Raw genomic sequence first — 22,828 nt, forward strand, 5'->3', positions numbered from 1 at the left:
CCTGAGTGCACCGTCTCTGTAACAGTACCAACTCCTCTGTGCTTTCCACATTAAGCTACTTAATAGTGACACCTGAGTGCTACAGAGCTGTACATTAAAGCATTGAATCAAACCATTTGTGTCGAGGATTTTTAAACAATCAAGTTGTGAAATGTTGCAGTCCTAGTGACATTGTCAGCAATTTGTTAAAAGCAGCAACATTTGTGATACAGTGATGACATTTGTTGCCAAACTAGAACAACAGTTTGTTAAGCAGCAGCAGCAGCAGCGGACAGGAAGTCTGCTGGTATCACTACATTGACTAGTGTTTGTTTCTCTGCATTAACTCTAATATATGGGCCAAGTACAACAACGAAAGCATCTCGATACGGTGTTGTGCTGCCTACCATCAGGCATGGCCCCTCCTCCTGCTGCGATGGAATCAGGCCAGAAGCGCTGCAGTGGCCGGTTTTGAGGTGTCTTTTTCTTGGCTTTGGGTGTCTCTGAAGAGCTGGCATCCAACATGGGCTGCAGGATCCGTCTCCGTGCATTTATAAACCTGCAGACACAGGGTGATGCTGGCTGTACAGACCTTTGCACTTCAAATGCTAACAGGTGCTGATTAGGCTCACTGTCAGGTATGGACAGCTGTATGGTTAGCTGGATTTTACACACCCTGACTCAAAGGACACAAAGAATAGGAACTGTCTGATGTCCTGTACATATTAAATACACCGTAACCTCCTTAAACTTAGCTAAAAAGGTGACACTTCCCACCTTTACTTAAAGAAGTTGCAGTTATTAACTTAGGGCAAAGTTAAATATCATCTTTTTTGTTTTGTTTTCATTAGGCAAAAAAGCAGAGAGGTCAAATGGCAAACTATGGGAACAAGTCAGAGTTTCATCAGTGAAAAGTGAAACGAGATGAGCAAAGAAGAAACCCTCAGCTGATCGCAGGAAGCCCTGCACAATTACCTGGCTGACCAATTATACTACAACAATTAGTGGAAAATTGCCTGCCATCACAAACATGACTGTAAATAGTGATGTAGTTAGTATTTTCTTGGGTAAAGAGCAACTCACCAGTTGTTGACCTGCAGAAGTGTCAGGTTTGTTTGAGTAGCAATCTGCTTCTTTTCATCCTCTGTGGGATACGGATGCTGCACAACAGAACAGGGTTGAAATGCATCACTATTTTGTAAGGACTTGAGTTCTATACAGGCAGATGATTTATGCACAGAGACTCACCCCGATGTGCTGGAAGAGCCATGAGCGCATGACATTTGTGGCATGCTTTGGAAGAACGCCGCGCTTGTTCTTGGTTGAGTTGTCCTCATGACTAAAGAGGTTCAAGTCCTGGTGAAACTGCAGCTGAAGCTGAGTACACAGATGTTTGTTTAGCCATCTTTTAATTATCTCAACAGAATGAAAGGTTATGTTAAATTACAATACTGTTCCACATCATTTAACCAAGGACCTCAGCTCTAATTTTGAATTATTTGCCCTTAATGACAGAGCACCGATCTTAAAAAGCTACACCATTTGATATTAGGAGCAGACAACACATTATCTGCCATAGTCAATACGCAGCAAAGGTTGTTGTTACATTGTTATAGAACAAAGTTACAACATGAAGCCCTCCAACACCTCTAAGCTTGTCTTCATTTAGTTCAATTAACTTTTACTCTGCCTCTCATTCTACTTTTAAATACTCTAGGAACCACAAGTGGGAGCAGTAAAATTCAATGACAGGGATTCCACTTAATAGCACGGCAGCAACATAGACAGATGTATTACCTGATTGTTCTGGACGCGTATTGTCCCGGGAGAAAGAGCCTGTGTTACCACCTGGCCCTGAGGAGTTACAACTGTGACTGGCTGGTACACAGTCCCGCCTGAAATACAAACACACAATTTTCTAACCTGCTCAGCTGAGTGCAGAAGACTCAATCAGAGTCCTGTTGGTACATGTGAATATCTGGGCTACAGTCATTAGTGCAGTACCTGAGGAAGGGGTCGTACGCCAAGATGACATACCTGCGACCACCTGGGTGGGGTTGACAGTTGTCACAGTAACGTTTCCTTGCTGCAGGGCCGATGCTGGAACTACAATTTGACCCTGGGGACTAATGGTCCCTGATATGGAGCTGGGGGTCTGTGTAATAGAGCATGCATACATAAAGTAGGCGCATGTATGTCTTCCATGCTACTAACTCTTATAACGCCATTTTTAAAGTATTCCCATTTAGCTGGCTAATATACCCCAGCAGGGGCACTGATCAGTGGTAGCTAACTCTTCACCTGAGGCATTTGGTGGTGACGCCTGCAGTTCACCTACACTGCATACCTGAGACTTGGTGGGTGAGAAGCTCTGGGCCTGGCCTTGTACAGGCGAGTATGGGCTTCCCGGGTCACCACTCAGCAGAGTCTCACTGTTCATCTTAGTCTTGAGGCAGGCGATGTAGCGACTGCAAAAGTCCTTGCACAGGTCGCTCACCTTCTCCAGCTCCAGCAGGTGGATCCGCAGCACCTGGATGGCTTTCACCATCTTCAGATAGAAGGAATGGAAAGAGTTCTTAGGCTCAACATCTTTCTGTTTAACAAATGTTTACCTGAGGGTATTACAGGGAGGTCAAAGGTCAGGTCCAGTTATGACAGTCGCTTCCGATCACAGCACAGAATTACAATACAGCACGATGCCACCCTGTGAAGATTTAATTACTACTTATTTGTTGTAGCACAAGGTCTTTCTCAGAAGGAAAATACACCTAAAAAAGTCTCAAATTTATGCCCTCCTTCACATTTCCAAAGCCATCCCGTGGGCTGTCTTTAACAGGCCGATTCTGGCCCCTGTAGCCGTTTACTGTCACAAAAGTCTGTGGGCTTCTACTGTTGCTGGCCCTTCAGAGAGAAGTGAAATCAACAAACAAAGAGCTGAAGTGAAAACAATGAAAAGTGTCCACTAAAGCCTTTCATGCTGTTCTTGATTATCTTTTATTATAGTTTAGTTTTTGTGGTTTGTGTTGACCTTCTGTCACTCCCTTTCTTTTCAACCAATCGGTGTATCGACATCCCTGCTGAGCTCCAAGTTGTTGGTTGTTTGGAAGACAATATGCAAGCGTGTTCGGATAGGTTACACAGCCCTCTGCATGTACAAACATAAATGCTGTGAAATAAGGTTTAGCTTTCTGAAGCAACAATGTCTCACCAAGTTGTCAAGTTCAGGGTCTTCACTGAAGAAAGGCTTCCCCTCCTTCTCTTGATTACGGACAAAATTCTCAATGTCCACATCAAAGCTCGCTGAGGTGATGCAATCAGAGCTCAGCGTGGACTGCTCACACTTCTCAAACAGCAGGGCCAACAGAGGGAACAGAGGATGCCTACGAAAGACACACACACACACACACACACACACACACACACACACACACACACACACACACACACACACACACACACACACACACACACACACACACACACACACACACACACACACACAGAAAAAGGATCACTTCAAGCTTCATCATTAAGAACTTGGAAAATCCACAAGGACGGGGAAAAACAAAGAAAGTATTAGCAGCAGGACATGAGACCTAAATGAATCAGAACTCTGTGTTGACATCAGACATTTAATATATGTATATTTACACACACAAATACATACACACACAGTCCTAAACTCTTTCAACCGTTCAACCTGCTTCCCTCCTCAGGTGAGGTGTGGAGGATATCCTGAACTTGGTGAAACTTTCTTCGAAGTGGAGCTCACGTTGTTGGACTCTAACACTTGGAAAATAAACTCTCATTTGATGTGAGGATGTAACCAAACTCTTTGTCTGGACCCTTTTAGGACACTAGCCTAACATCAGCTGACATAATGTTAGCTTATAACCAACTGTTGCTGCCTAAACAACAATGGTTATAAGCTAACATGATGCTCATTGTAAGCGATCAGGGGGCAGCAGGGTTACAAGTCTAATCTGCTGACGATATGTAATTAGGACAACATTTGGAATAAATAATCATGTCTATGCACGTTTTCATGTATTAAAGATTTGACTTCAGTTCAGGAAGTCAGTTTGGAGGTGAGGATGAAGAGAAAAAGAGGTGTGAGAGAGAGCAGTGGTGGAGAAGCTTCCTTCTCCAGAGGAAATATGCATGTGCAAACTTTTGTTCATATATAGTTTGATTTAATTTTAATTAAACAGCTTGCATATACTGTTACTGTTGAGAATGTCTGATTTTCTATTTCTATTTAAACAAACATACACTCCTACCGATATATGGATGCCTTGTCAGCGTCCATGGGTGTCTGTGGCTCTGTTGGTGCCGGGCTGGGCACCTCTCCCAACGTACCCTCCATAAACTTCTGCTCCGAATCACTGTCTACCTTTATGATGCCTTGCATCTGCAAGGAAGGTGAGAACAGACAAGAAACAGACAATTACAGCACGAAGCGTTCAAGACAAAGATGACATGTGACAGCGTGTGGCTTCATTTTAATAGCACTCCTTTTCAAAGTCATAGGAATTTTCAAGCAAAAAGACTACTTTCTGAGATCCACAAGTTACTAACAAATGACTACAGAAAACCTGGACGACCTGACAGCTCCTCAAAAAGTATCTACTGCCCCCTGGTGTGAGGCTGCAGTACAGGTCATAAAGCCCACCCTCTCTGTTAGCAAATGGGGCAGGGCTCAAACAAAAACAAAAGAAGTTCACCTCAGATTACTAGTACTAGTACTGCCATTACTACTACTCATGTTGATTTGGGTTCAAGGAGTCACCTTTCTTAGAAGTCTGATTAGCAGCAACAGTTAGAGAAATTTGGGTGTATCTGCTTGGGAACTGGAGGCAGAGTCTAGATACTGAGAGAAGGTCTGTTTACCTTCCATAACCACAACCTGCTGTTTCAAACTGACAATAAGGAAACTGGACTAACAGAAAGAACATGTTTCTACACCCAGTTACACATATTAATTCAAGTGCTTTGAAATGACAGTCTTCACTGGTGGGGATAGTTACAAAGCTTTCTTCGTTATGAATTAGCATACATGGTTTTATTGAACATTTGAAGAACCAGCAAAAAAACCAAACTCTTGTAGAGGACATGAAGTCAGAGATAGAAGCGACAAGGAGCAGGTGCATCTAATACAGGTAGAGCTGCTGCAAAACCCCACAGAGCTCACCAGCCAGCGTAACAAATTCTGGATCCTTTGCTTTTAGTTAGCATTAGCAGCACATGCTGCCTCTGATGTGAAAGGACTTTTATGCTGCGCACTGTGATTCACAGCAATGGTCCCGGGTCAGCCCTGACTTTGTGTTAAACTAATCCAAAATTAATGATGGTATTTCTAACCACTAGATATACCACAACTTTATCCTTTCAACAGCTGCTGAAAGTTAGGGGACCTAGCTGCTAGATATTTATATTAGAGATGGACCGATCCGATATTACGTATCGGTCTGATACTGACGTAAATTCCTGGATCGGATATTTGAGAGAAATAAAAAATGTAATCCGATCCATTAAATATCAAAAAAGCACCTCACAAAACTTGCGACATGGCGTAACTCGGCTCATAACCTTAGAACGTTGGAGCAGTATGCTCACGTGATAGAGAGACTGTGTGTATTTGTAGCCTCGCTACCAAACCAGCATTTTATCTCCGAGGAAGTTTTCCCAGAGAGAAGTAAAGCAAGTGTGTAAGTTCATCTCTGAATGTTTGTAAAGCATTCCTGTGTTAAGCTTAACAACCGATATGGAGCGACTGCCTCTCTCTCCCTCCCTCTCCTGCTGCTACTTCAATCGTGACACTGATCAATGATCAGCTGATCGGCTTTTCTGTCGCGAGTCCGTCTCTCTTCTTTGTTTTTGGCCCACTTCGCGCCAGAAAGAGGAAACCAGCGGCTGAACAACCGCAGCACGTTTAAGCTTGATCAGCTGCTGTTAGAATGTATTTAATATTACTTTCTACACCAGGATCTTTTTCTACAGCTGACGGCTGGTAACTGTGCAGGGGCGGATCTAGAAAAGTTTAGTCAGGGGGGCCGATAGGGCATGAACAGGGAAAAGGGGGCACAAAGACATACTTTTCTTTCTTATTCTCATTTAAAATGTCGAGCTTTTAATAAATAATTATCTGAATCTTACACCCAAAGTTTTAATCTGATGTAAAATGTATAGAAGTCCATTACTGTATATAGTAACTGTTAAGTCTAATATACCCCAGTAAGCTATAGTACTTTATCTATTGAATCTATTTAATTATTCTTGAAAAGAATAATTGATTTATGTGCATTTTTTTTTTTCACACTGCATCAAATTAAAGTTGATTACGTCGATTAAGCATCATGAGGTGGGGGGTGGTTCCCTTTTTTTTTTTTTTTTTGCTGGGAGTTTTAGGACCCTATTAGTTAGCTTGCTTACTCTTTAAAATACCAGAATAGGGAGGATGGAGCAGGTTTAAGTTTGTTAGATTGATCAGTGTTGCTGAACTATGAAATATTTTGGGTGCAGTGTATTTTTGGCATACAGGTATAACAGAATAGCTTTAGTGCTTTTTGGGGTTTTTTTTAACTTGAGTATGAACTTATACAAAAAGCAGCAAGATATTAAAAAAACAGTTTTATTGATTAAAAAACACACTATATCGGATTCATATCGGTATCGGCAGATATCCAAATTTATGATATCGGTATCGGACATAAAAAAGTGGTATCGTGCCATCTCTAATTTATATAGAGATCCTCCAGCTTCAAACTGTATCACCCTTCAAGGACCTGCAGTTCAAAAAAGCGCCCCTCCGACAGCCAAACCCATCTGTTTTCTGATTGAATAGTTACATTTGTGATTGACATGACATTGACCAATCAGATGAAAGGAAGAAAAATAGGATCAAAATTCGTACTTGTAACTTGAAACTTGAGTGCAGAGTTTCACATGTATTCTTTGGCTAAGTCCACACACAAATCTTTTTTTACACATACAAAACTGATTTACAAGTACAAAATATTTATGGCCACAATTTGAGCCCATAGAGGAGTCAAAAGAATTATGAGAAGAGATCTGGAATTAGCAGGTACGACTGGCCTGTATGCACAATGACCACACAAGACTCCACCGCTGAAGAAAAAGCATGTTGAAGTGTGTTTTAAGCCTGACTAAACAACATTTAGACAAGCCTGTCAAATACTGGGAGAACATATTCTGGTCAGGCGAGACCAAAACTGAAACCTTTGGATGCTGTAATCAGAGATGGGCAGTAATGCGTTAGAATGTCTCAAGACAGTGACGTAAGCGAGTGCGACGTTCGTGACAACAGCTGTGTGCAGATCAACAGTGGATAATATATCGAGTGCGGGAGAGAGTATGAGCGTGCAGCGTTTAAAGCGTGGAAGTACTGACCTTACTTTGAGTTTGATTCCATAAAAAGTGACAAAAACATTAGTGTCAGTTGTGCGTGGGAAGAAAACTTCTTTTTACAGCGAAAAAAACCCCTAAACAAGCACCGAGTGCACAACGACGTAATGGGAAATTCACAAAAACTCGCGGATTCTTCCACTGGCCGCTGCGGCACACCTGCACCAGGGTAAACCTCCGCCTGCCCCACTCCTACTTTACAGGTGAAAATAGAGCAACAGGACCACTAGTCTTTGACTTTATTTATTTTCTGCTGTGTTTTACTTACTTACTTTGAAAGACTGAGTGTAGACACAAAAAATATTTTATTTTATGCGCTGGAATGTGCAGAAAATAGGTTTAAATGTTAAACTAATTTCTTCCAGTCAGAGAATGTTGCATATAATTTAATTTTTGCTTGATGCATAAAGTTAAAAGATTAAAACTGATAAAACAAGTTAAAAAAAAAAGAGACTTTTCCATTTGATTACATTTTGCATGATGGATTATGCAGAAAAAGTAGAATTGTAATCAGTAATTAGTTACTGATTACTTTTTTCAAGTAACTTGACCAACACTGGCTGTAATACACACCATGTTTGGAAGTCAAACACCCCAAACCGAGAGTGAAGTTTGGAGGTGAGAACATCATGGTGTGGGGCCATTTTTCCAGCATACGGCACTCGCACACTTCATATATCTGAAGGAAGGATGAATGGAAAAATATACCGACACTCCTGATAAAAATCAACTGCCATCAGGGCCAGCCAATCACACGACCTGAATCCAATTTAAAAATCCATGGAAAGAACTAATGCTTATTGTATTGCTCTATATAAAGCTTTGTTTTTTAACAAACACTTTGCATGTCAGCTGTCATCAGAATTGCAGACTGTAAAATATATAAGACGTTCAGAACCAAAGTGTGTCAGGATAATGAAAGGATGAGCTTTAAAGGATAAACTTCACATTTGACTGCAATGATTCTTTGATTACAGGAGTTGCTCTCAGCACCACCCAGTGACAGACGAATCATCCAATAAGCCCACTCTTTATGCTAAATTCACTTATTTAACTTTGGAGCAAAATTATAGTAACTCAAAAATGACCTGATTAAAAAAGAACAAAGGCTAAACTGCCAGATTATTTACCGTCAGTGAAGGCTGCAGCTGTCTTACTGAGGAAGTTCATGAAAGAAAGTCAAAGGGATTATATATCCATGTAATTGGTATCATATGTACCGTTATCCTCTTTACCTTTAGGCGCATAAACAGTTACTCAGTTTGGGATTCAAGAAAACTGATGATGTCCGCTGTGCTCAGCTTCTGTACATATTAGGGCAACACTTCTGTGATTACTATATGTTTAGATTTTAAATAATTTTCTACTGAACTAAATGTAACACCATTGTGTAAAAGTTGAGAAACACTGTTTAAGTGCTGGGTTTGTCCTCCTTTTAGGCCTACGGTGGAGATCTGAAGATTTCCCTTTGAGGGAGCTGATGCTGAAGCCTGAGCTCTTCTTGATCCCTCTAATGAACCTCAGTCCTCCTGATGTTTCTGACACGATGTCTGCCTCAGTGGGTCAAACGAACATCTGGCACAGGACAGCTGTGTTGTAAGAATAGTAGGTTTCTACAAATCACTGGACCCAAGAATCCAGACCCAGTTGGCTCTGATAGTCTCCCTCACTTGTTTTTAGCTGAGTAAATGCAGCTGTTGATTTAAAAAACAAACTACTACTACTCTGGGTCATGTTGTTAAATGAAAAGAAAAAAATTATACTGCTCAGAGAGTGCAAGTCTCCAGTTCTCTTTATGTTAAAATCTCAAAAGGCAACATTGAATCTTTAGATAATTACAGTAACACTGTGTTTCTGAGGTGTGTATGTAGCTGTCATTTCTCTTGTCTAAAGTCAGGATAACAAAGTTACACTGACTAATAAGTCAAACATCTCGACTATGAGCAACACTGGTGTATAACAACAAGCTTCTAACAGTGTGTGTGCTAACTGCTAATCCAACTAACAAATTAGCAAGGATGAAGGAGGAGGATGTTAGATGTTGTATACAACTATAGTATGGTAAGATGTGTGCCTTTTTAATTAAACCAACATGGCTTTATTTGCCTTAATTTCCTGAGTCTTGAGGAGCAGTAAAACCACCAGCAGAGATGTTAAAACTGAACAACCCCGGCTACATAAAAAGCACATGGGATATGCTCACGTTTACATCCTGTGGGGCTGTAGACAGGAGATCAACAACTCCTCCACTAAGAGTCACTACTTCCATTCCCTTTGTTAACATCTCCATACTTTTTTCAAACAAACTGTTAAAAGAAATGGAAAGCTATTAAGATTCATTAGGTTGTAACCCTTTTCTGAAATATTTTTTTAAGTCCCCAGTGCATAGGTCTGGCAGAACCCTCATGATCCAGAAAGTGAAACACTACCATCTCTGGTGTCCAAAGAATAACAACTGAGAATACACTCCCCCAACTTCTATACACCTGTGTTAACAGACCTCTCTGCACCGAATCATACTTGTTATTAATCTGTCTCTCTTCCACAGCATGCCTTTATCCTGTCTTCCTTCTCTCACCCCAACCAGTCACAGCAGATGGCCCCGCCCCTCCCTGAGCCTGGTTCTGCCGGAGGTTTCTTCCTGTTAAAAGGGAGTTTTTCCTTCCCACTGTCACCAAAGTGCTTGCTCACAGGGGGTCATATGATTGTTGGGTTTTTCTCTGTATTACTGTAGGGTCTACCTTACAATATGAAGCACCTTGAGGCGACTGTAGTTGTGATTTGGTGCTTTATAAATAAAACTGAATTGAATTGAAATGTGAGCAGAGGCTCTGCAAAATACTTTATTGAGCAAAGTCTTTCTCCCTTTTTACACTGTGCCTGCCTACCGGCAACACAGTCCCTTCAAGGAGCATCCCCAACCATGTGACTGCAGCCAACAATGACTTAGATTGAACACAAATAGACCAAAAATGATTGCCTGCGTAGGGAGGAACATTTCTTCTTAGTCATAGTTCATTCTTAGCTCTCAACACCCACAAATTTTAGCACCTAAATAAAGATGTTTTTTAAGCAATTTACAAATATGCATACAGATAAATACTAGGAGGAAATGAGGCTTACAATGCATTACTGATGTCTCCCATACTGCGTTTCAGAGACAAACTCACAGTCTATATATTACTCAAACTGGTGTAACAGCATTGACACCGATTGCGTGTTCACGTTATTCTGCTACCAAGGCTGACTTCTCACCACTAAAAATAAATTATCTATTAGGCAGAGTCCAGAACACTCAAAGTTTTAGCCTAGAATGTTTAGCTGTCCCAATTATAAACAGTATCCCGTCCTGCTGTTGTGCTTATTCTCTTTAGTTAACTAGTATCTCAAAAGAGCAGACTATAGCTCCCTGCAGGTCCAAGCAAAGTTTGTCCCTCTCACCCACCTGCTGCTCTCCCTTTGGGTACTTATCTATGGAGACTGAGTGGGCTGCCATCACGTTCACTGCAGATGCTGCAAACACTGGGGCATTATAGAGTGCAGGGACTGGTGGCCAACCTACACAGTACACACAGTTTCAGTTAGACTGCCTCAGGTGTTTGCACATAAGCTTCAAATGACAGAACTGTTCTGATTTCATTATTAAACTATTATCAGTGTTACTGGCTTTGTTAATTAGGTTGGCATTGTTACGGTAAAATACAGAAGTATGGACATAATACCGTTCCCCTTTGTAACACCAAGATGCAAAATATATACAAAATGTCAATATTAGAACAGAAATGGAGAGGGGCTAATGATATGTTGAATATGAATGTTGTCTTCATACGTGCTAGTAGCGAAAGCACACTACGGGGTCCAACGTTACTCTTCTTTGCATATAGCTTATCCAGCTCACCTCTAAAAGCCAAGAAGAAGCTGGTATCATGAACCTAAGGGGTGTTGTACAAATAATAATGCTGATGTTATATCTTAGCGTGTCTTGCAATTGATGTTAACACACCCACCACGATTTAGCCTTTAGCTCGTGTTAGCTGTGGCAACCGTGGCGGCAAGGGGACATTAAAGTGAAATAAATCCTTTGGGCTAATATTAGCCTACTCTCCTATAACCCGACTAACGTTACTCGTAAACAAAGCAGCCCGACTGGAAAAACGGTCGTTTTCGTACAGCTAACAATTATCCAGTAACGTAAACGACACATTTGCGCTAGTTCACGAAGCCAACCTAGGCTTCAGTCAAATAAGCAACCATATGGCCGAGCTAACGTCTTCGACGTAGCTAAGTATTAACTTCAAAGTGTATTCGTGTTGGTAGTGCAACCAAAACGCAAAGCGCCATATTTAGCGAAGGTAATCGCGGCCAAAAAACAAGCTAGCTGACCAATCTAGCCAGGTACAGAAAAAGACCCTCCTGCGGATTGATACGAAGTAAGCCATTTTACCAAATAATAAGACAGCGTCGGTCGCTTAACAGTATGCATTTAAAATTAAATTATATTTCTTGTCAGCTATATGAAATAATTGGGCAGCAAAGAAATTATTAAGTATTGGATTGCTAGCCCGGTTGATCCTAAATTCCTCCCCTTTTCAGTCAATCAATCAAGCGGGGACAGCTGCCCTCTACTTCCCCTCCCCTACGTGGTAAAGTGTTGGGCCTCGTTTCTAGCGCTCGCCCTTTGCTTTTCCACAATCCTCCTCAGCCCCCAAAACGCCGACATATTTTTTAACCCCCCCTCCCATGTATACAGTTTTTTTTATCCTTCACAGAGCTCTGCCGCTTCTGTTTCCTCTAAAAAACACCCTCTGCTGCCCTGACTAAGTCCGCGCTCCTCGCCCCGGGACATTTTTGCGTGCGGCCCAGATTGTTTGATTGATAGGGAACGGAAAAAGAGGGACTTTGAGTGACAGCTTACCTGAGTGCCAATCTTCGTCACACTGACAAGCGGCTGCAGCAATCGGGACCCGCAGTTGTTGCGTTACGTCATCGCGCAAGGGCACGCAGGGGCGCAGGACTCATGATTATGTATTAGGTGGGCGGAGACATGACGTTCTGCTGCCTGCGAGTCCTGCGCCCTGCTGTTTTTTTTTGTCTTAGCAAAAGCGATTCACTTCCCTCGCTTTATGCTTCGTTCCTTTATATACACGCGTTTTAATCATCAACATACTAATGCGTGAAAGACAACAGACTGCTGAGTGCTTATTCCTAAACGAATGCGTATGGATAATTTGAACATTATGTGCATGCAGGCATGCTAAACGAGTCAAAATTGTAATCATTAAAATAGAACCACAGATAAACCACTTGCACACTCAGCTCTATTCAAATGATGCCCCTAAGGCAGAAAAGCACGATAAAAGAACTGTTTGATCTTTCCCATTTCTTTATACACCAATTGCTTTATACAAGACAAAACAACCAAGTCAGGCAAAAAACAGACCTCAATTCTTATGTGTGGACTTTAATGATTTACTTTAAAAACAACAGAAGTAGGGGGACAATGAAAAAAGAGACACTGCCATCACTGTCATCTTTAAGCCATAACTTATGGTCATATCAGCTCTTTTTAGTGCCTGGGTGAAGGCTTGCCAGAGGAGGGCTGAGGGAGACGAAACTTGGCCATCTGCATATCCAGGTCTGCAAATGTGTAGGGGTTGTAGCTGTGGTGCTGGTAGTTTTTGTAAGTGCTGTTATCAAACAGTTCTTCTGGCTCCGAAGGCACAGCTGCAGCTTCTGCAGTAAGGAGGGGGAGGGAAAGAAAGATGTAAGAAAACTGGTAGAAGGGTGAGCTTTACAAAATGTCTTGTCTGGGAACAGAAATAAAACCAGGTCAGTTAATGCAGTACTAGGTTTAGTCCTGTGTCCCTGTTACTGATTTTAAAGTAGTAACTGCTGCTTGAAGGGATTCATCACACCACATTTGATAATTTCTAAAAATGAGAACAAAGATGCAGTTTTGTAAGAGTTTTTTGAGGGGACTGCACATTTCCACATTACTCATGCCAACCCAAGGAGGTTTGTGGCCACATTTTACAGTGGCAGCAACCCCCAATGGAGTATGGAGACACTAGCATAAGGAGCATCAAGGATCATGTTTGTGACTGGAAAAAGGATGTCAAGAAAAACATGTTTCCAGAGAGTAAAACAGCCCATCATAGAGAAAGAGTGATACTGCAGAGGTAAGAAAAGAAATGGAACAAGTCCAAAAAAAAAAGGGGGGGGGGGGGGGGATGTCCGACACCCGCACAGCGCTATGTTACTCTTAAACAGAGATACAAGAGAGAGGGATTTCCTGTAAATCTGCCAGCATGCTGTGACAGTAAAGTTTTGTTTTTCTTTTTTAAATGAAAACACATTAAAAACTTTTTTCCACCTACACTTAACGAATATGATTCCAGATAAACCAAAAGCTAAGATTTCAAAATGTGAAATAAACAAGTGGTGCAAGGTGAGGAGTGGGGAAGGAAGGTTACTTCAGGAAGCAGGAATACAGTCTTGGGATGTGTGGGACACTTCCAACTTCAAACACATCTAACAGCTGTGTAGTTGGATCATCTGAAAGGATTTGCACTCTTCTTTTTTGGGACTCAGTTTTTAAAAAAGGGCCTGCAATCCTGATTCCTGGAGTACTCCCACCAACTGCAGCCACTCCCAGCTTCTCCTCGTCCAGCTGCTGTTAGGGAAGAGCAGTATATTCATCTACACTACAATCATGAGCCACTGATGCACCAGGGTTAATGATCTGTGACCTCAACATTACCTCAGGCACCTGTAACTCACATTCCATACACACAAAGATAAGGGTGCAAATGAGCCCATGTGAACAGACGTTAACATGAGAAAATAGCAGTCAACTACTCTGTGAGGGAAAACAGACACTGTTAGCAGTCCTAGGACAAGAACACTCAAACTGTGAAAGAGTTCAGTTGGTCACAAAGTCAAAAGGAAGACTGCACAAGCAGGTTTAGTGTAGCAGTATGCAAGAAGTAAGTTCATCTGATGACAAACCTTTAATCACATACACCTTTGCCCTTGATCCTCCACAACAATTAACTTCAGTTTGAGTATACAAGTCAAGTAAATCCTCCAACAGTAGCATAACAGAGTATGGATGAAAAGAGCCCAAAAGCTCTACAAGCATCGACCCACAGTGTGTACAGTAGAAAGCACAACTGGAGAAGAACTACTTATTCCAATTTAAAATGATTCTATCATGATTAACAGGAAGTTAAAAGATTCCACCTCGTGATATACACTACCGGTCAACAGTTTTAGAACATCCCAATTTTCAGTGGAAATTATGCAGTTCAATGTCTCATTGCACTCTGAAATGAAACAACGGTACAAATGAGCAATTTGAGTTAAAAAACAAATCATAGAATCAATTTACAGAGTAAAATGTATTCTAAACTTTTGACTCAAAGTAGCCACTTTGGCAGATATAACAGCAGCACACACCCGTGGCATTCTCTCTACAATAGAAATCAAATATTCTTCACAAAGTTCTTCCAATATCTGTTGCAGAAGTTCCCATAAATGTCGCACCTGTAGGTTGCTTTGCTTCCACTCTTCTCTCCAGTTCATCCCAAACCAGCTCGATGGGGTTTGGGGCTTACTACGACTACTATTGAGCTGTTGTCCCGTGAGCCGCCATCACACAAGCTGTTAACTCTCAGAAACTTGTCCTCTGATTCAGTTGTGTCTTTGGGTCTGCAGACCTCTTCCTGTCACAGTTTGTTTCTGAGCCTTTGGATGGTGAAAGAAACTACTCACTGACACCTGGACTTTCTTTGCAGTTTCTCTGTAGAAGAAATTTTTAAGTGTTATGATGGTCCATCTCTCTTCCATTTTTAACTGCCTGTTTCTCGCTATTTTTGTAGCAACACTCTACTTTCAGCAGTACAATACAGTTCAACTGATGCTCACGAGGGTATGGTACCACAGTGTGTTCCAACACTGCTTTTATGCAGGCAGAGGGGGAAGTAATCCAGAAAGGTTGGAACACCTGTAGGAATTAGTAGCAGCAGCTTTCAAGGCTTGATCAACCTCCTTTGCTGCACAACAGCCTTAAATTGTTAACCTATGTTGTGTTCCCTGAAAAAGGCCTTTGTGTATAATTCTGTACATTATTTTACAGTTTTGGGTAACTTTTTTTTTGTAAACCTCTGGCAGTTCACCACTTACCTTTGTACATTTTCAAGCTGTTCATTGGACCTGAATGACTTGAACTGCAACAAACAACTGGAAGAACTGTGGTGCTCTAAAACGTTTGACCGGCAGTGTATATTAAAAAAAGAAAAAAAGAAGTGTTCCACATTAGAGTACAGTAACCACTGTAGCACAACTGAAATCAGCTCAACCTGTGTTCCCTATATGTCCACTATATGATCGCTTCAATGTTATTAGCAGGAAATAAGCATTTTAGCCATTCTGTGACTAGAGGGTGTGGGAGGGGTCAGGAGCTGCAGAAAACACTATCTGGCATCATGCACTCCAATATAATCGATCCCAGAAAGAACGAAGAAAACTCAATGAAGCTTGTTTCTGTCACAAACATGATATTGTGCCAGTTTTCATGTGCCTACAGTATGTTCCTGAGATGATTTCAGTCTACTTTCTAGTCCCGTTATTGTTTGCCAGCACTAAATTGGCAAGCAGTTCAATCTGCAAAGATGACCTCCATAGAGGTTTTCATCCCGTTTACTTTTTCAGTTCTCTTATGTGGATGAGCAGAACTTTCAGGGAACTTAAAACAATCAACATCAGTGTAAAGTTGGCATATTCTAATGTCAGGAACAACAAACCTCCGACGTTTGTCTTTAACCTGAACATCATTGTTGCCAGTGTTTTGGGGTTTGTCAGAGAAAAACAAGTTGCATATCCCAAAGTACTCTCTAATATTACAGACAAGTTTAAACTACTGCATCTCCCTTATTTATGTTGGGATCAGAGATATTGCTTTAGTTGCTGTAACTTCTAAGTTAATAATGTTTATTCTTATCCTCTTGTCCCACATGGGAAATTTGTCTTGGACAAACGGTGCTAAACATAGTAGCATTCTGATAATAAAACCAACACCTAGAGACGCTTAAAGGAGGCCATTAAATAGAAAACACGGACGATACTTTTAAAATACAACATGAACTGTTACATGTGAGGGAAGCTGCCGCCTGGTTAACAGAGCAACAGCACTCAGACTGTGTTTGGAGGCACAGGCAGAAAAACAATGGTCATTTCTAGAAGAGCCATAAATAAAAAGAGAGGGAGGTAAAGATTTAAGGGTCAGGGTAGTGTAGTGTGTACCCTTAGAGTGTTCAGCTGTGGCCTCTGTCTGCAGTTCCTCTCCTGCAGTTTCAGTTACAATAGGAGCAAGGTCCATCTGCTCCTCGGTGCTCCCTGCACAGACTGAAGCTTCAGCCGCAGCAGCAACTTCAGCAGGACGGGCGTCTTCTGCTCCAGCTTCAGCAGCAGCGTCAACAGCTTCAGCAGGACGGGCGTCTTCTGCTCCAGCTTCAGCAGCAGCGTCAACAGCTTCAGCAGGACGGGCGTCTTCTGCTCCAGCTTCAGCAGCAGCGTCAACAGCTTCAGCAGGACGGGCGTCTTCTGCTCCAGCTTCAGCAGCAGCGTCAACAGCTTCAGCAGGACGGGCGTCTTCTGCTCCAGCTTCAGCAGCTTCGCCTCCAGCCACAGGAGCAGCTTCAGCAGAGGAAGACCTTGGGTCTTTTAGAGCCTCACCAATGGCTTCTATTTGAGCATCAACAGGAAATGCAGCATCTTTTGTCACTCCTGCAGCAGTTTTGGCTGAAACGTCAGACCCAGTCACCTCTCGAGTGATGATTTCTGGGCCTGACTTCACCAGCTTCTCAAAACCAACACTGGGTACAGTCACTGTAGCTTGAGCTGCTCCTAAGGGTGCTGGTGTTTCTACACCAGGTGTGATAGGAGCCCCATATTCATTCTGAGCTTCGATAGTGCCTGCCTTTACTCCTGTGACTGTGATCCTCTGGGGTTCTGCCTCTGGTGCAAAGCCCTTGATTTCTTTCTTCTTCTCATCCTCAGAGTCAGAGTCCGAATCGGAGTCGGTAGAGTCCGAATCGGAGTCGGTAGAGTCCGAATCGGAGTCGGCTGCTGGTTCAGCAGCTACTTGCTCACTGGCAGCAGTAACAGGAGTGATGGCTTGTGCAGCTACAATGCTTTCTGCAGTGGAGACAACCGCTGGTCCCGTTCCATCCACAGACTGTGCTGGGAAACATCCAGGCCCTGAAAGTCTAACTGGGAAGGCAACTGCTGTCTTGTAGGCTAACAGGTTTGCTCTCTCATCTGGAGCCTCTGTTGCTGAAGAAAATGGTAAATATAACATGAACAGTTAAATAATAAAATAATATATTCAATTTGATTTGTGGGTGTGCATTCACAACTCCTCTTAGATACTTTTAAATCCCACTTCGAATCAAATGTACTTCCCCAATCCCAGAATCTGGAACTGTTACCTCACAAACCTATTGTATACGTAACAGAACATCGTTTAAACATTTGATGTTTTCCGACACATCTTACAATTTTATGAACAATATAAGCTTTTTTGAAAAGTGTTACTAAAAAAAGAAATGGCAGGGAAAATATTTTGTAACCGATTAGTTTAACAGGCAACAGGTCAGTGACATGATTGAAGAGAGCATCTTAATGAGGTCGAATTTCTAAAGAAGCAAAGATGAACAGATGATCACCAACTTCTAAAAACTGCCTCTGCAAACTGTGGAACGATTTCAGTATAACGTAAAATTATGGAGACTTTGAAATCGCGTCAGTTCATGGTATCATCAAAAGAATCAGAATTAAGAGAATCTCTAAGCAGGTACGTGCTGCAAACAAATACTGGATTTTTAGGGCTTCAAGCTCCACAACATTAAAACGGGCATGAACACTGAAGAGAAGAGGGACGACCCAAAGTCTGCATCTCTACACTAAAATAGGAGAAGGGGAATTTTGATTATCAAGAAATAACATGTTTAAGATCATTCAGAATAGCGTCGTACAAATTTAGAAAATTGGCTATTAGACAGAAGGACCACAAAACTAACAACATGTCACAGAGTAAAACAGCAGCAGCTTTCTCCCTTACAGACTTCTAGTGAATTCAATTAAAATGATTCAAATGTACCACATGCTCTAAAATGTAAAAATCATATGGCACATTGTCTGTGAAGGTTCTCAGTCATCCAGGTCATCGTAGTCAAAGGAGCTTGCAAAGAAAAGCGTCTGGACCTCTTTGAGTTACTTGAAGACGTTTCACCTCTCATCCGAGAAGCTTCTTCACCCGAAACTCTGGCTGATTGGGACCCACACCCAGTTTCACACCTTGGCTCAGGCGATTAGAGGATCATCAGGGGGTCCTTTTGTCCCTCTGTGGGGGGAAACTCCCACTAGGTTTATATCTGGGACTCTCCACCATTTGACCTTAGAACTGAAGAAGCTTCTCGGATGAGAGGTGAAACGTCTTCAAGCAACTTAAAGAAGTCCAGACGCTTTTCTTTGCAAGCTCCTTTGACCATATGGCACATTAGCTTCACTGTGGAAAGAGGTGCATGTTACGCTTTAAAGGCATCATAACTGAAAGTACACATATACTCATCATGCACATATGCATTATTGTATGAATGAACAAAAGCAACCACCCAGCACAACTTAAAAAGCCACAGCGTAAAGCAGTTAACAGAACCCAAAGGTCTTTTTCTTGCCTGCACTCTTGGTCTTCTTCCCAGGTTTTGCTGGTTTTTCAGTCTTGGTGCAGAACGAAGCAGCTGGAGAAGTCCTCAGGATTCCCAAGTTCTCCAACTGGAGACGCTGCAGAAGAGAACAAAACATTGTCCAGTGAGAGTACAGAACCACACATTCAGGCTCGTTTTTGTGATCATTTCACTGGTTCTCGCAGTGTCCTATTTTCTTAATCCTGTCTGAAAAGACCTGACACACATTAACTTCTTTATAGTCACTTTAAGTCTATCTGCACCATTTTTGCATCCACCACCACTAAGCATTTATTTATCTGACCAATTTTAAAGTCTGCCACGAAGAGGAAACTGCCTGAACACCATCAACACTGTCCACCGTGAAGTGAGTTTTACATTGTCATGGTCTGAGAGGGTGCTGACCTATTAAGAAACCTCTGGTCTACCTCCAAATTCTCCGACTTCACCTCAAACCACCTGAAACTTGGACACACTAGGGCACGGGTGTCAAACTGCAGCCCTCGAGGGCCGGAGTCCTGAAACGTTTAAATGTGTCCCTGCTGCAACACGTCTGAATAAACTATGATCCTTAACACACATCAAAAGTGTTTTTAGAATGGATAGAGCAGGCTAACATCACACTGAGGCTACGTTCACTCTGCAGGTCTTAATGCTCAATTCAGATTTTTTGACCAAATCCGATTTTTTTGTCTGCTCGTTCACACTACAAATAAAATGCGACAGCAAACGCGCTCTAGTGTGAACGCTCAAAGCGGCCGCATGCGCAAAAGAAGACGTCACACACAACGCGCTCTGTTCAGACCCAGAACAACAGCATGTTTGACTGATGGCCTTAATGTAAAGACTTCAGACTTTACGTTTTCCAATTTTTGCTTTAAGTTATTTTGTTATTGACATAATAATGTAAATAACCTAATAATGATCCTTATTGCTGTTTTAGAGGAGCGGTGCTTCAAAGGATAGCTGCAGATTTCTGTCAGAATCTGCAGATTATACAGTACAAATAAAATGTTCACGTTTCTCCAACGCTGTCTTCCCAACAGTTTCACTGACATCTACGCTGGATGGCCAGGAAGCGTTCGTGATGTCTTCTCCGGAGCTGATAATTAGTGTCTGTCTTGTGTCAGTGACGTAAAAGACGGATTTAATGCGACATGACCATCAAACAGCAGTCGCTTTCTAAAACATCAGATATGTATCGGATTCAGGACCACATACGAAAGTGACCCAGATTGGATTTGTGCCGTTCACACTGTCACACCATGATCGGATAGATGGGTCGAATAGGGTCACAAAAAAAAAAAAAATCGGATTTGATGCGCTTTCGCCTGCAGTGTGAACGCAGCCTTACTGAATGTCCTTCCCAAAGATCCCAACTTCAACCTTATTGAAAATTTGTGGACTACACTTAAAAGTTGGATCCATCCCAGGAATCCAACCAATTTAAATAAACTCTACCAATTGTACCAGAAAGATTGGTCATATAACCAGCCAGAATTATGCCAGAGGTTTACTGGTGACTACCAAAAGCATCTGGTTGAGGTGTCAGTGTTTGCATATATTCAAGCCAGTATGTATATTTTTGACTGTGTATGGAAAATCCAAAATAAATTCAAACTTTAAAGCCATTAAAGATATATGCTGTACAATCATTCCACCCTGGAAAAAAGAACAAGTCAAATTAGCGTGACATTCATGCCCAGTGATGAGCGTATATAAACTTCTGACCTAAACTGTACACACTGCTCGTTTTGAGCGCTCTTACTTAGACTGATCAACTGTAACATTATAATCATCTTCCTAACATAGTGTTGGTCCTCCTTCAGCTGCCAAAACAACCCTGACTTCAGGCCGAGGCATGGACTACACCAGACTCCTGATGGTGCGCAGTGGAATCTGGCACCAACATGTCAGATCCTTCAGGTCCTGTAAGCTGCGAGCTGGGACCTCCATAGATCTGACTTTTTTGTCCTACACGTCTCACAGATGCTCGACTGAACTGAGATCTTGGGATTTGGAGGCCAAGTGAGCGCCTCAAAATCATTGTTGTGAACCATGAACCATTTCTGAACCTTTTTGCTCCGTGGCAGCATGCATTACCTCGGCCATCAGAGAATACCCACAAAGATTCACGTTTTCCCAGCAGAACTTTACCCAAAGCATCACATTGCCGTCACACTAGGAGATGCTCTGACCCCGTCGTCTAGCCATCCCACTTTGGCCCTTATCAAACAGTCAAATCCTCATGCTTCCCCGTTTCTTCCTGCTTCTAACACATGATCCTTGGGGAGAAAATGTCCACTTACTCCCAAATATATTCCAAATCAGGTCAGCAAATCAAAATTTTACTTCACATGTCAATGATCATAATGTTATGCCTGATGAGTAAATTCATCTATTCATAAAATCAGACTGTGAAGACATTTTAGCTTTATTATGTTCGTTTATCACCTATTTTATCAAGTCACCGAGGAAAGGTGTGAGTTGGGGCTGACACGCCTGGGAAGGGTTCTAAAAGTCGGTCCCAAGGCCAACACTCCCAAACACAAGCTAAAAACATGTATAAAACATGTATACAGTCAAGTGCAGCAGGGAATGCTGGGACCTCTACAAAGGAGAAACCAAACAGCCATCCCACAACATGGAAGAGCCACCACAGCGTAAGACTCAGTTGTACACCTGCACATAAAGGATGCCGATGTTCACATTTTGGACCAAGGGACAAAAAGTACGTGAGGACCATCATCATCATCATCATCTGACAGGAGCCATCAGCCACCAACAATTCAGTTTTGTGCCTGTATGCTGTGCAATCCATCCCCCCTAAGAAAAAAAATCAGTCCTAACCGTGATAAAAACCGGCTTAAACTATCAGAGCACAGAGATCATTTATTTCCCCTTTTTCAAAGTGGTTCGCCTCTTTCCAATAACAACAGGAACAAACGATGTGACCTGTAACTGTGACAGTTTCAGGGTCATGTGTCGGTGCTGCGGTTGGCCTGTCCTGTTCCGACAGTTGCCGTCTGGTCTGTACTACAGACGCCAGCGTTGATGTGACTGAGTCCAAGTGTTGTATCTGTACTAGTACAACTAAACACGACACCGATACAGTAAAACACTGAGAGCTAGTACAGTTCTTGTTACCTTGAGAGGACCCAATCGTCCTATGCGAAACAAGAAAGTCGCCATTTCGTGTTCCCAATATTATTCTCCGGTCGGAAACTGGGCTTAAATACAAGAGTTCCGTGATACCAATGGAACTTTGAAAAACAATGTTTTGATTTTAAAGGATTTAAAAGCGACGTGATTCGATAGGCCTTCTTTTTACTTTTACTATATAGTGATTTAGGTTGTGTCAGTACAGACATTTGGAGGCTTCTCCTCGTGTAAATAAGCGAGACTCACTCTTGTGGCGGCGCCACAGCGGATCACCTGCCTCCATCTATCCCCGTGGAGATGAAACCCATCTCCACAGTGACACCTGCTGGCCAATTTGGCTGTGGTCACAACTGCTTATTATACTGTGACTGTGAATAACTCAACACAAATTTCGGAGAAATCCACACAAACAACAAACAAAAATATTGAGACTGTTAAAGACAACAAGCTGTGACTGTAATGGATTCTCCCTCTGTTAACAATCGTGCTGCTCTTTACAATAAATCAGTTTATAA

General features: G+C 42.1%; 2 protein-coding genes across 9 annotated transcripts in view; both read right to left on the reverse strand.

Annotated features, from left to right (window-relative positions):
* Nucleotides 1-12,393, reverse strand: part of pknox1.1 (pbx/knotted 1 homeobox 1.1) — a 15,765-nt gene extending 3,372 nt beyond the window's left edge. Inside the window, exons 1-10 of one of the 7 annotated variants that reach the window (XM_086267380.1) lie at nt 12,320-12,381; nt 10,850-10,962; nt 4,260-4,390; nt 3,188-3,359; nt 2,327-2,527; nt 1,984-2,134; nt 1,777-1,874; nt 1,228-1,356; nt 1,063-1,139; nt 387-538 (exon numbers count right to left, since the gene is read on the reverse strand). In XM_086267380.1, the coding sequence (XP_086123506.1) occupies nt 387-538; nt 1,063-1,139; nt 1,228-1,356; nt 1,777-1,874; nt 1,984-2,134; nt 2,327-2,527; nt 3,188-3,359; nt 4,260-4,390; nt 10,850-10,900 (1,162 nt within the window). In that variant the 5' untranslated portion in view covers nt 10,901-10,962; nt 12,320-12,381. The other 6 variants (XM_086267382.1, XM_086267381.1, XM_086267379.1 and 3 more) reach the window with 6 other exon arrangements.
* A 452-nt stretch (nt 12,394-12,845) lies between these two features.
* Nucleotides 12,846-22,540, reverse strand: LOC147310871 (uncharacterized). 2 transcript variants are annotated; one of them, XM_086267021.1, is made up of 4 exons: nt 22,299-22,533; nt 19,143-19,248; nt 16,708-17,739; nt 12,846-13,137 (listed from the first exon to the last, which is right to left on the reverse strand). In XM_086267021.1, exons 1-4 carry the CDS (start codon nt 22,341-22,343, stop codon nt 12,971-12,973), a joined length of 1,350 nt encoding a protein of 449 aa, XP_086123147.1. In that variant the 5' UTR covers nt 22,344-22,533; the 3' UTR covers nt 12,846-12,970. The 2 variants fall into 2 exon arrangements, with proteins under 2 accessions (XP_086123147.1, XP_086123145.1); XM_086267019.1 differs by lacking the exon at nt 12,846-13,137 and having other exon boundaries at nt 13,144-17,739; nt 22,299-22,540.
* Between the last annotated feature and the right edge of the window lie 288 nt (nt 22,541-22,828).

This window comes from Aulonocara sp. 'chitande type north' Nkhata Bay, linkage group LG16, assembly GCF_057382095.1.
Source record: "Aulonocara sp. 'chitande type north' Nkhata Bay isolate Kocher_YH1m ecotype deep benthic linkage group LG16, A_spYH_male_GT1.1, whole genome shotgun sequence".
NCBI classification, from domain to species: domain Eukaryota; kingdom Metazoa; phylum Chordata; class Actinopteri; order Cichliformes; family Cichlidae; genus Aulonocara; species Aulonocara sp. 'chitande type north' Nkhata Bay.

Excerpts from the sequence above, each read along its gene's own strand:
- LOC147310871 (XM_086267019.1), bottom strand. The coding sequence starts at position 22,343 with ATGGCGACTTTCTTGTTTCGCATAGGACGATTGGGTCCTCTCAAG. Across the intron at positions 19,249-22,298 it reads GACGATTGGGTCCTCTCAAG|CGTCTCCAGTTGGAGAACTT; the intron begins GTAACAAGAACT and ends TCTCTTCTGCAG. Across the intron at positions 17,740-19,142 it reads GAAGAAGACCAAGAGTGCAG|CAACAGAGGCTCCAGATGAG; the intron begins GCAAGAAAAAGA and ends CATTTTCTTCAG.